This window comes from Gossypium raimondii, chromosome 10, assembly GCF_025698545.1.
Source record: "Gossypium raimondii isolate GPD5lz chromosome 10, ASM2569854v1, whole genome shotgun sequence".
NCBI lineage: Eukaryota > Viridiplantae > Streptophyta > Magnoliopsida > Malvales > Malvaceae > Gossypium > Gossypium raimondii.
The window spans coordinates 17,539,445-17,553,046 of NC_068574.1; the positions used below are offsets into that span (position 1 = coordinate 17,539,445).

The window sequence follows — 13,602 nt, forward strand, 5'->3', positions numbered from 1 at the left end:
TGTATTTTAAAAATAAAAAATATATATGTTGTGTATTTTAAAATAAAAATATATGTAGTGTATTTTAAAAATAAAAAATATATGTAGTGTATTTTAAAAATAAAAAATATATGTAATGTATTTTAAAACAAATCGATTGCATAATCTTCTTGCTTAAAAAAACGACTTTTAAGTTTTTTTCAATAACCGAACAAAAATAGTGAAATATTTAGCTGTTTAGAGCTCTTCAAAGATAAGGCAAACAAGAAAACTAAAACCCAATAAAAAAACGAAAATGTCTTTATTCATTTTGAAAAGATAGTCATAATCAATTATCCTTTTATATCCTCGTTATTGTTTACCATAGATCTTTGAGAATTTTTTATTTAGTGTTCATCTTATGGCTTTCATCCATTCGCGATGTATTATTCTTATTTTTTATGAAAATATATTATTATATCTAATTATATATTTATGGTTTTATGTCGGTTGACATTTAAAATCAAAATAATAATAGATGGTAAAGACACGAAATTTTGTGGAGGGAGATAGTACCTTAGCAACAAAAGCTGTTTGGGATGATGAGTGACGACGATATTTTGTGAGCTTTGTGTGAATGAAGTCAATCTTTGGTAATAGACCGACAACTCATCTAAACTCAAAAGGATGGGAAAATGTCATTGCTCTTTTTCGAGCAAAAACATAAAAAAAATTATGGAAAACCTCAATTGAAAAATAAGTGGGATACATTAAAAAAAGAATGGAGGTTATGGAGGGAATTGCTTAAGGAATCTCTGGTATTGGATGGTGCTCATCTAAAAGGCGGTTGATGCTCTTGAAGAATGGTGAAATGCAAAAATACAGAGTTAGTGTTAACTTTATCATTATTTTAATGCATAAAGTTTATTGAAATTAATAATTTACAATTATAAAAATCTTAGTATGACATTTAACATTTAACACGTTATGTAGGAAAATCCTGATTTTAAAGGATTTAAGAAGAAATGAATTGAACCACGATTGAATGAGTTAATGTGGCAAATGTTTGCTGGCATTGTAGCCACTAGAGAGAACGCATGGGCACCGTCGTCTGGTGTTCTTCCAAGTGGGGTTCCTATGGGAGATGATGCACCTAATGAGGATTTTGGTGATTCAGATGAACATAGTAATGAGAATGAAGGTATTCCTCCTGATGAGGTACCATCAAACCCTTCTCATGAAATTCCTAATCGAAGAAAGCAAACACTTGGGGCTGTACACGGTAAAGGAAAAAAATCAAGTTTAAGTAGAAAATCATCAAGAAATACATTAACTACTCAGAGTGAGAAATTGTGTGAGAGTATGGCTAGTCCAAGGAAGTCAGTGAATGAAATTATTTTTCCTCACTCTCAATATACTATTTCAAATGCAATGGATGCTTTGCGTGCTTTGGGAGATGAAATTCCAAAAAAAGATGAATTGTACTATTTTGCCACCAAAATATTCCAAATCTAAATTGAAACGAGAAGTGTTTTTGAACTTAGATCTAGATGATAGGGTTTGGTGGCTTGACGTGAGTATCTTGAACAAAATCCAATTGCATCATTTTCGTCCTTGGTAGCAACATCCTCATTTCCCTTCCAACCATACCATCAACCACCTCCACCATAAGCTCCTTAGAATTATTATTGTAATATAACTATACTACTTTTTTATATGTAAAACTAATGTATGATACTTTTTATGTTTGGTATTTTTATGCTATGCTTTTAATCAAGTTTCTGTGTTGTATAGAATGTCACGAAATGTTAATTTATTTTCATTTGATTACTTTTTCAGGTTATGGATGAATTTAACAATATGTATAATAGTTTTGATATGAATTATGATACCTCTGAATTAAGTGAAGAAGCTCAACGAAGAATAGCCACAATTGTTACCCAAGTTGAGCACAACAATTATCATGAAGAGGAAGAATATGTGTTAAGCAGTGTATTGGTACACCATGAAACTTATTTCACTATGCAACAGCATATGGATTCAAATTATACAGGTCAAATGTGGGTGGACGAAGTATTAAATGGGCATGATGATCGTTGCATGATTAGTTTTAGGATGCCAAAATATATATTTCACAGATTGTTGCATGATTTGCAAACAAATTATGGCTTAAAGAATGAGAAAGTATCGGCGATGGAGAAGTTAGCATTATCATTGTACATTCTTGGAAATAGAGAATCAAATTCAAATGCAACAGAGTGATTTCAACGATCTGGGGAAACTGTTAGTTGAATTTTTACTGATATGTGCATATATTTGCTCGAATGGGAATAGACACGATTAAACCCATTGAAGGTCAATTCGAGGAAGTACCGAACCATATTCGACATGATACAAGATATTGGCCTCACTTTAAGGTAAAATTTACACAATCTTTATATTTTTAAAACATAAATTATTTCTAACTTTTATCTCATTACTTGTATTTATTTTAAAGCATTGTATTGGGGCCATAGATGGAACACACATAAAAGAATGCATTTCGCCTTCTTCTCAAATACCTTATATCGGACGGAAAGGTGAACCAACTCAAAATATTATGGCAGTTTTGTGACTTCAACATGTGCTTTATTTTTGCATTTCCTGGTTGGGAAGGAACAACACATGATAGTAGAATTTTTTTGCAAGCACTTAGAAAGCAAGAGTTGAAGTTTCCACACCCTCCACTAGGTTGAACTTTAATTTTTTAATTACTTTTTACATAAAAAATATTAAAATTTTTAATTTATTTTTAAACGTTATATTATGTTTTACTTTTTTGTAGAAAAATATTATCTTGTGGATTCAGGATATCCACAAATGGCAGGTTTTCTAGGTCCATATAGGGGGAACGATATCATTTACCTGATTTTCGTCGAGGTAATCATCAAGTATTTGGAAAAAAAGAAATCTTTAATCATGTTCATTTTTCATTACGCTCTGTGATTGAACGAACATTTGGAGTGTGGAAAAAAAATGGCCAATATTAAGAGATATTCTAAGTTATTCATTCGACAAGTATGTTTTAATAGTTATTGCAACAATGGTTTTGCATAATTACATTCAAAGATATGCTTGGTCAAATGATGAGGATTTTCGAGAATTTGAGAATATACCCGACATGCCAGTCTCTTTAAGCCAGTTTGACAGAGGTGAATTGAGTTATTCTAACAGAGAAAGTGACGTTGAAATCACGATGTTAAGGGAAACCATTGCAACTAGGTTAATGAATCCATATTTGTAAAAACATTTTGTATCATAACCTAATTTCTAGTAATAATGAAACTTGTTATGTCTTATGTCACTATATTTTTATTATTAAAAATCATCCGTTTAGATACTTCAAAATTTGATCCAAGTATAATGTTACTATTTGTGAAAATAATATTTATCATTGTTATAAAAATATTTAACTATAAAAAATTAAAATAATTATCATATTATCTAATAAATAATTTAAATTAATTATATAATTCATTATAATATTAGAAGATACATTTTAATATTTTATTAAATGAATTTATAAATTCACATATTTTAATAATTTTAAAAAGTTAAATAATTTAAATAACTTCTATTATATATCAATTCTAATCGATGTCCTTAATAATCATTTTTATTCTCACTCATCAATTACAATTGCGTTTGAATCCAAACACACACTCCACCATTGTTTCTAATCTCACCGCTACAGTATCCAATCTCACCGCTACAGTAACTAATCTCACCACCACCGCTGTTTTTAACCTCATCGAAGGTAAACACACCGCCCATCCAAACTAGCCTTAAGTAAACAATATTCCTAAACAATATTAAAATGTTTAATATAAAAGTGAAAAATAAAAAAAATAAAATAGAAAATATTAGAATTTGGTATAGGAATATTAGAGCAAATATTTTTCTATTTTTTTATTCTAAAAAAAGGTTTTGGAAAATGGGAATAAATGATGGGTTTCAAATGACTGCAGTTTTATTTATTGCTTCTTAACTAACACATGATAATATTTGTTTGTATCAAGGTAGGGGCGTGAAAGGTTTAGGGAAGAAGTCGTAAATCGTCGCTTCCGTCTCGTGTAATGCCAGTTCCTATTCCCCCAAGTCCCAACCCAACCTAACCTTGTGTCTCTGATCTCATCTTTGATTCAACCCCAAGTTCACCTTCATCCCCATGGCCTCCCCCAGTGACTGTCCAGATCAATCCCAACCAGACCCCATCGAAAACCCTAACCCTCCCCAGGAATCGCTCCCTGAAACCCTTCCATCCCAAGACAAGCTCGATGATCAAGAAGATCTACTCGAAGATGAACCCAACGCTGACTACCCGGATCTGTCTGTTCCTTCTTCTCCACCCAACACCGACCTCCATGTCACCACCCCCACTGGCTCTCGCCGTGGCGGGGGTCCTAAACGGAAGAAGGCCGCAACCAAGAGACGCGCTCAAGAGAAGAAGGCCCAGAAGAAGCTCGAGATGCTGACTGAAGTCTTCAACCCCATTCCCTTTCTCCCCAACAAAACCCTAGATTTTTCTTCGCACGAAAGCCTCCTCAAGCGACTTGGTTTGTGGGATTTTGTTCATTTGGATTTCGATGGAAACCTTCGAGCCGATCTGATCGCGCAGTTAATCGCTACGTACAACCCGCAATCGCGCGGTAGCTACGTTAATGGCTATCGCATTGGGGTCAACCGGGCCGACTTAGCCCGTGCTTTGAATTTATCTGTGAAGAAGGATAAGGATAAGGATAGCATCCTTGATATTGAAGAGTCAAAGGAATCGGTAGGCTTTCTTGAGGAATTTGTGTCAAATTGGGTGCTTTTGCACGAGGATACGTGGATGATGCCAGCGGAGGTGTTGAACTGGACTAAAATGATTAAAGAAGGCCATTTCGAGAAGATAGATTGGGCTGGTTTGATTTGGTTTATGGTGGAGAAAGAGCTCACGTCTGCCCCTAAATTAGGGAATTGTTACTATGCCTCGCACATGCAGTGTTTGATAAAATACCAGAAAGAAGAGTTGCTGCTGGAGAAACCAGAAAAGGATGCTTATGAGGCCAAGGAGGAAGAGGAAGAGCATAACGTTCCTGAGGATTTCAAGACGTCTGCTGATTTGGTTGATGAATCTCACGGGGGATCACAGTTGGAGGAGCATAATATTGAGTTGAGTCTTGGTGGGCAGGATAATTTGATGAATAAAGATGATGCTGAAAAGGAGGCTGCTGTGGGGGATGAGGATGCTATGGATTGTGAGGAAAGTAAGGGGGATGGGCCTCAAGACGTACAGTGGAATTTGGATGGAGACAGCTATATGGATGTGGGTGGGGAGAATTTCTTAAGACCGTGTAATCTTGGTGATGTTGATATGGTGGAAGAAAGGAAACAAGAAAAAGGAGAGGAAGGAGAGATGGAAGAGGGAGGAGGAGGAAATGTAGAGGAACAAGAGGATCACGAGGAACAGGATGTACAAGATGAACAAGAGGAGCAGCATGAAGAAGGCTTTACTATTTCCCCAAAAGGTGACAATTTGGAGGCTGTGCACTCGGCAAATCTTCTTGAAGGAATGGAAACTGCCGATGTCCCTTTTACAACTGGCTTGCACATTCGCGATAACTCATCAGGGGAATTCCTTGTCTCCAGGGTCGATGCTCGGACAGTTCCTGCTGTCTCATCATTTCTGAGTAATGGTAACAAGAGAGAGATTGGTCATGAGAATGATATATCTCATAATTCCTTGAATCTTAGCAATAAGAGGTTGAGAACTGATGAGCAATGGGATAAGTCATCTGATTTTGATACGTGCATGGAACAAATGCAGCATTGGATGGACAAAGCAAGAATGTTGTATGCTGCGAAAGACCAGGCTTGTGGAGATTCGAGTATGCACCAACAAGTGTTGCTCCATGAGTTGCAACGGAGGGATACCCTTATCGAGCATTTGCAGAAGGCCAAATTTGAAGAGCAGCAGAAGAGACAGATGGAGGTTTATAGGCTTGAGCGCGAGCTCTATTTGATGGAAAACCTTTTAGATGGATACAGAAAGGCTTTGAAGGAAACAAACAGAACTTTTGCTGAGTATAGAGCACGTTGTCCCCTGCCTGATGAACCACTTTACAAAGATGTCACTGGTTCTGGGGGCTTAGTTCTGAGCACCAGGGAAATAGAAAAGCTGCGTCTGAAACAAGAAGAAGAAGACAGGCTTAATAGACTGTTAATTGAGAATAAGATAAAGGATTTTGAAGCTGGGTGGATAAGGAAATTCGATGCACACAAGGATGCAGTTTCTCTTCTGAGTGACAAATTGACTAACGCAGAGAATGAAGTTAAACTTCTCAAAGAGCTTTGCAACCGAAAGGTTTCAGCAGGTACTCCAGAATGTGTTCCAAATGAATCTGGAATGTCTAGTCAGTAAGGTATGTCTAGTAAATTTTTATGTAGTGCAGAACTACTCTTATTTATATGTTAAACAGTATGCATCATGCGCGGCATCTACGAATGGAGGCTTTTGTTCTAGTTGGCTCACCATATGGCAGATTTGATTTGCAAAGTTAGTAGCAGCAGATAGTTTAGGTTCTCGAAATTTTGTGTTTCATATTAAGAGGTCCATACTTAATTCTGATTTACCTGTTTTACTTAAGGACTTCACTGGAAAATGCTGAGAACCGAAATGGATGCTTCAATCTATCTCTTCAGTGGATAAGTTAGATGAGGACTCCGCTGGATTATATGTCTTGTTATGAACTGGTTATTGTACTATAGCAAGTCTGTCAACAATGGGGATTTGGGCAGACATGGTTTGAAAGGTTTCTTTTTCGATTAGTCGGTTTCTAATAAATATGATTCAATTTTAGTCTTCTATTTGGGGGGGGGGACTTAGTCTAGCAGAAATTTGAGTTGATCGAGGAAACTACTGAAACCAAAGTTAAAATATATATAAATTGTAATCCAATGAAATGAGACAAAAATTGTGCTTAAAAATACATTGTACCTGAACAGAGATTTAAACCCAAAGCTTGATTTAATGTTATAGGGATACATGGGGTTCACTTGATGAGTATAGATGTTTATTCACTAAATCTCATGCACGAGACTGGTTAAAGTATGTGCAGAAAATCCTGTTCAAGCCTGGTCCGTTTTATTAACACCCTACTCAAGTCTAAAATAAATTGCTTAAATTTAGACATTGAAGGATACATCTTTAAATGGGGATATACATCTTTCTTCAGAAATTTACGTAGTATCCATCCCATTGATTCTCTTTAAAGATTTGTTGTATTGGATTGTCGTGGGTCTAAGAAAAAAAAACTTAGTTTTAATTCCTGGTCTAAATTCCAGGACTATGAATGCTCTTGTATTTAAGAGAAGATTACATTTTAATAAAAAAATAGATAAATTAGTCCTTATATGTTAAAAAAAAAAGTGTAAATTGACCCCGGGTTAAAATTTTTATCTATATCAGCTGTTAAGTGATGATTTGTTTTTTTTTTTGTAAGTGGTGTGGAATTAAAGGATGGGTAGGATTAGTCAAAAGTATCATGGAGGCCCAGTATTAGGAGTAGGGTTGCTTTTTATCCCCTCTACTAAAAAAAGAGGTAAATTAATCTTTATAGGTTAGATTAAAGAGCAAAATGGTTCTTTTGTTAAAAAATTTATTAATTTCTAATGTTAAGTGATGACATGGATGGTGGAGCAATCAGAAAACATAAGATGTGCCACTTATTATGCTGATATGGTGTTTTGTTATGTCAATAAATATTTAAAAAATTTAAAATCTCCCAAAAAATAATTATTTTAAAAATCACGTTCAAAATTATAGAAAATTATTAAAATATTATTAAAATTATAAAAATATATTGAAATTATTAAAACGTCCATAATGAACTTAGACAAAATAATTAAACAAAATTATAGAAAATTATTTAAGAATTATAATAAATTATAAATTATTAAACTTTTAAAATTTAATTAAAAATTATTATGCAATGTTACTATTATATGTGTATTTAATTATAAAAAAATAATAAAATAGTACTCATCAACTTGATTAACTAAAACATTAACTTAATTAAGAATATATATACATATGTATATATAAATTCTTTAAACATGTTAGGTGTATATATAATTTTTACATTTTAAAATAATTTTCTATATATTTTTAGATTTTTATAATTATTCAAAAAATCATTTGTCCAGGTTTATCCTAAATGTGATTTTTTTAAAATAATTATAATTTATTTAGGATTTTTTAATTTTTGAGTTTTGCCATGTCAGCATGAGGTACACGTGACATGTTACATGTCAGTGTCTGATTGGTCTTTCAGCCACCAGTGCTTAACGATAGAAATGGATGAATCTTTAATAGGACTACTTTGTTCTTTAATTTAATGTGTATGGACTAACTTGCCCATTTGTTTGAGTAGAGGGGGCAAAATTGCAATTTAACTTCTAATACAAGGGCTTACATGGTACTTTTACCTAATCCTACCCATCATTTGTTTCTAAGTCACTTGTATAATTATTTTTAAAAAAAGTTAAGTCATCACTTAACGACACATAGATGGATCTTATAACAGAAGTATCAATTTGTACTTTTTTTCTAATGTATAGGGGTTAATTTACCCATTTGTTTAATAGAGGGGACAAAATTTATATAAACTAATTATTAACTTGTTGTAATTATTTAAATATAAAATAAAAAATATGAGAAAATACGAATTGTGAACTCTAATATCTCCTTGTATTGTTTCACAATGATATATTATTTTGTTTAATTACACAGTGATATTCTATCTTAATATTATGGCTAAATTAGCTTTAAAAACAACCATTTTTTAACAAATATTTAAGTGAATAGGTCAATTTGTGGAATATTTACTGGAATAGGCTGATTTTGGAGGACTCGTTTTCACTCTTTTTTTCCTCGATAGGGCTTAGGGTTTTTAAGGGCCTTAAGGTTGGTTTAGGGTTTTGTTTGTTTAAGGTTTTGTTTGAGGGTTTTAGGGTAGTAAATGTATTTTAGGGCTTGTTAGGGTTTTTAAAGGTTTAGGATTTATTTTTGGGTTGTAGGTTTTAAGGTTGGAAATAATGGGAGGTCGATTTATTTGTGTTTGTGTCTAAGGTAGACATTGGAAATAATGTGAGGCCAATTTATTTGTGTTTGTGTTTGTAGGTTTTAGAGTTGCAATACGATAAGCATCTAATGCAATGCTTCCGTCTCGACACGACATATGAAATGTGGATCTCGGAGCGCAACTGCATCATCGTGAACTCAAATACACCTTAAAATTAGCACACTCTTTCCCTTAAATAGAAAAAAATATATCCGTCGAAAAAGTTAAAAACTTGAAAGTAAAATATAAATAATGGTGTAGAGAAGATTTTAGGGGCGAGGGGAGGTGGCCGAGAAAGTTGATGGAGTAAGGGGAGCAAACCCCCTTTATATAGGCAACCGGGTGGGTAACGAGTGAAAAAGAAAACAACATTGTGCCTGGGTTAATCTGAAAATATCTCGGGATTCCTAGGATATCTGAAAAATGAGGACTGAGATTCTCGAGTTCTGGAAACTTTTTAAGGGGTTGAAAATGGGAGATGGAAAACATGCTGCCCAGGCACATCAGCTGAAAACTAGTCCAACAAGGCGTGCTTTTAGTGTATCTTTCTGCCACATCACTAAAAGCGCGCACCTAACGGGGCGTTTTCCCTCTCATTTTCAGCCCCTTAAAAGGTTCCTAAAACTCGGGAATCCTAATCCTCATTTTTTAGGTATCTTGAGAATCTCGAGGTATTATTTTCAAACATCCCAAGCTACATCTGTTGTTTTTATCTTTAAAACGCTTCTAACAACACGTATTTTTAAAAAAATCTCTCAGAACTATAATGTCTAAATTGTTCTACTGATGTCAAGTTATATTTGATATTTGGGGTAGTATTTTCTATAATGCAAGTGGACATTCTACTAGAGATGTTCTAAACAAGTTATTTGGTTGAAAATGAGTGGACAACTTAATGTTATTGTTTATTACAACGATGAAATTCGTGACACTGAGATCGGGGTCATTTTTTCATTAGCCTAAGCAACGCAATTGGCTTTCAACCCGAACATTCAATTTTCGGAGCTCCGATCAAGAATTAGGCGGAAAGTGGGCAATCTTAGCTGCAGAATATCGTCGTTGAAGTATAGATATTTAGTGTCAGAGGACCCCATGAAATATGAAATATTTAATGTTAGAGGCCCAATGGCGATCAATGTGATGGTCCAAACACATCATGCTACTAGATCACCTATACTTCAGTTATATGTCGAGTTTGTCAAAGTCGATGAAAGTGGTCAGAGGTCGATAGTTGTTTTGGTTCATGTCAGAATGGAACAGGAATCTGGAAGTCCAACTACACGTTTGTGTGGTAGGTTCTCAGCTTTGTTAGAAAGATCCCATTATGAAATCTCTTAATCACCAATGAGAAAACATTCATCGGTTTCAGCCAAAGATTTCAACTTTGGCACACAGTTCATCCGCTAGTCGAGGTTTGTCGGTAATCGAAACTTCGACACCTTGGCACGACATTCTGTTAGTGCTTTTGATTTCAACTTCTAAACGCCAATGTTCTATGCTAGAAACACTTATACGAGTATGTCATCATGTTACACCGGTTGACAACTCGTAAGTGATTTTGGTTGTAGCGAAAGGTATACAAGGCGGGATGATGTACTCTCTACAACTTGCATCGGTGAAGGGACATCTAACATTGGAAATGCAGCTACGGTTGACACCGAATTAATCTTAACTTGTTACGAGTGAGAAAGTATAAGGGTAGTCCACTCGGTAACGTAAAAATGGTAGCCAGAACCATGCCAATGATTGTAGAAGGAGTACGCAACCATCAATTTTTATTTTTTGTGGTTGCGTCGTCTGACACATTTCTCGGTACAATATCGCCAACACGGTTGATCCCAACTGGGTCGACCCACTTCTTTCAAGTCAACGAGTTGTAATAGCCACCTTAAATGCACGTTTGGGTGTGTCGTTCTCTTTCAAGGGGGCTCGAACTCTCGTGGAGAGAATCAAAATTTTCTTGCAATTGTTTCATCTCTATCAAGCACCGAAAAACCTGTCTGACACCTTGCCTAATAGTAGCTCGAAAATGCTGATTCAATCGCCAACGACCACTAATCCCGTAACAATTGGCCTATCCACTGGTAAATCAAGCTTTAATTGAACGTCCTCGAGTGTGATTGTACACTCACTGCATGGAATGTGTGTTGTCTTAGGCTTCCATCTTTCGACCAACGTGCTAATAAGTGTGGGGTCCAATTTATACCCCTGAGCATATGGGACACATGCAAAAATCTCACATCTTTCAAATAGGGTTCAATCATAGGCAATGGCTTCAAAGATAGATTGTATATATATGTCTCCAAAATTCGATCTTTGGCCGGATTTTAATTTTTTAAATCCTTTTAACAACTTAATAATGAATTTAAATAAAATTATAAAAATTAAAAATATGTTTTTACCATTTGTAATTGGAACGTGGAAATGTGGTTGTCATCCAAAACAATAAGAGTATTTGACATTATTAAAATGAATAAGAATCGAAACACAGAATTAAATCAAGACGAACTTGAGAGAATTTTAATTAAAATTTTAGAACTAAAATCTTGAGAGACTTGAGAGAATTGATAGAATTGGATTTGAATGAAAAAAAATGCGGAAAATGATTGGGTTTATATACAAATAAAACTTGTTGTTTTATGGTCGTTGGGAATTGGATTGTTGGAGAATTTGACCGTTAGGGGATATTATCGTTGGGGAAAAACGCAACTAGCTGGGCAAGTTTTTACCCTCTCTCTCCAAAATTGGCCTATTCTCTCAATTTTTTTTAAAATAGGCTTTTTTTTTGGATAATTTAGCCTAATATTACATATGCATATATAAAAGTGTAAATATAACTATGTAGTATATAATAATATATAAAGTTTATAGTAAATATAAGGTTAAAATATGTCGTAAGTTCTGTACTTTTTGAAAATTTAAAATATAGTCCTTGTACTTTTATTTTCAAGAATTTAGTCTTTTATTTTTCAAACTTTAAAATTTAAGTTCAATTATTAACACTGTTAATATCTTTTGTTAAACTTACATTGCTATTAAGTGAGGTTTTTTATTATTTCAAAAGGTCACACCAATAAATTTAACAAAAACACTTAAGTTGAACTTGATTTTGAAATTTGAAAAGTAAAGAGACTAAATTTTTAAAATAAAATACATGAATTAAATTTCAAAATTTCTAAAAGTAATATTATTATGCTTAACACTATATATCATATAATAGAACAGAAAAAAAAATGCATTTTAAAAAAGATTAACCATAGCTTTTAAATTTCCAATCTATGAATTTTTATTTGTTAATTTGATAGTAAAGAGACGAAACAAGCATCTAAAACATGACGACTGGCGGAGCCTTTTGCAAAATAATTAAACTTGGATGAGTTGTTACTGCTAACTTAGCAAGGCCGTCATTGAAATCCCTACTCACCTGCAGCTCCCGAACAAAGTGGCTGGATGATACGCAAAAATGAAGCTACCCCTATCAATAAATCATGTATTGAAGTTAAATAGTAGATTAGTACGTATTATTTATTTGTACAAATAAAGTTTTATTGCGTAATCTACTAATATAAGGTATTAAAATTAAAGTTATCCCATGCAGTGAGAAACAAGAATTAGGATTTTGATGGCTTCAATTTTAACACAACTTAGCAATGGAATTTTTTGAGTGTAGTGGGGTGGTTGACGTTGGAAAAATTGAGTATGTAAGAGAATATTTCTTTCCAATTGAAATAGGTAATAATAGGTAAAAATTAAAAACAATAAGAACACACAAAATTTTGTTGACGTGAAAAATCCAAATGGGAAAAATCACGGGACTCTAGTTGAGTGCAAACTTGCCTTCTACTACTATATGAGTAGGATTACATTCAATATCTTATCTGTTGAGAAATGTGCCCATATTGTAGTAAACATGTAATTGTTTTCTATTTATTTGAACGATAAATAAATAAATAAATAAAGTTAATTTCACATTTCACTATTGTGCATTTTGTATTTTCTGTCTTTTATATTTTGCATGTATAGCGAGTTTGTGACAAGCAATTATAGCTCATTGATTGTCTAAAGTTCAAACTGAAGATAAGTGGCGTTGTAAAGAACATTTACATTGCAAGAAAGACAACTTACTTCAGTAGATAATCTAAATGAGCCCGTAATTTCGTAAAGAATCAAAGTGAGCATTTGATTCAAATACTGAGACGAATTATTATGTCGTCTACAATTCCAATTGAGGTGATGGTTAGTCTTGGCTATCGGAGCAGTTGACTCCACGAGTAGAGACATAGATGTATTCATTGGCAGAATGACACATTGGACTGTACCCAAGATGAATTAATTTTGAATTCGTTTGTGAACTAATTCACTTGCAATGTTCATGGTGTGATCTACCTAAATCCTGAGTTAGTCACTGACCATGCATATACAACTCATGTGCTTTAATATAAGTGGAGGTTTATACTCTAAAGATGATCGAGCCTATAGCCGGTATGTTGGGTACATGACT

At 33.8% G+C, this 13,602-nt stretch overlaps 1 protein-coding gene across 1 annotated transcript; it reads left to right on the top strand.

Moving 5' to 3' along the window:
- The first annotated feature begins 3,979 nt into the window (after positions 1–3,979).
- Positions 3,980–6,838, top strand: LOC105776605 (uncharacterized). The gene has a single exon (XM_052621916.1). It carries the CDS (start codon positions 4,166–4,168, stop codon positions 6,398–6,400), a length of 2,235 nt encoding a protein of 744 aa, XP_052477876.1. The 5' UTR covers positions 3,980–4,165; the 3' UTR covers positions 6,401–6,838.
- Positions 6,839–13,602: the final 6,764 nt, after the last annotated feature.

Excerpts from the sequence above, each read along its gene's own strand:
- LOC105776605 (XM_052621916.1), top strand. The coding sequence starts at position 4,166 with ATGGCCTCCCCCAGTGACTGTCCAGATCAATCCCAACCAGACCCCATC.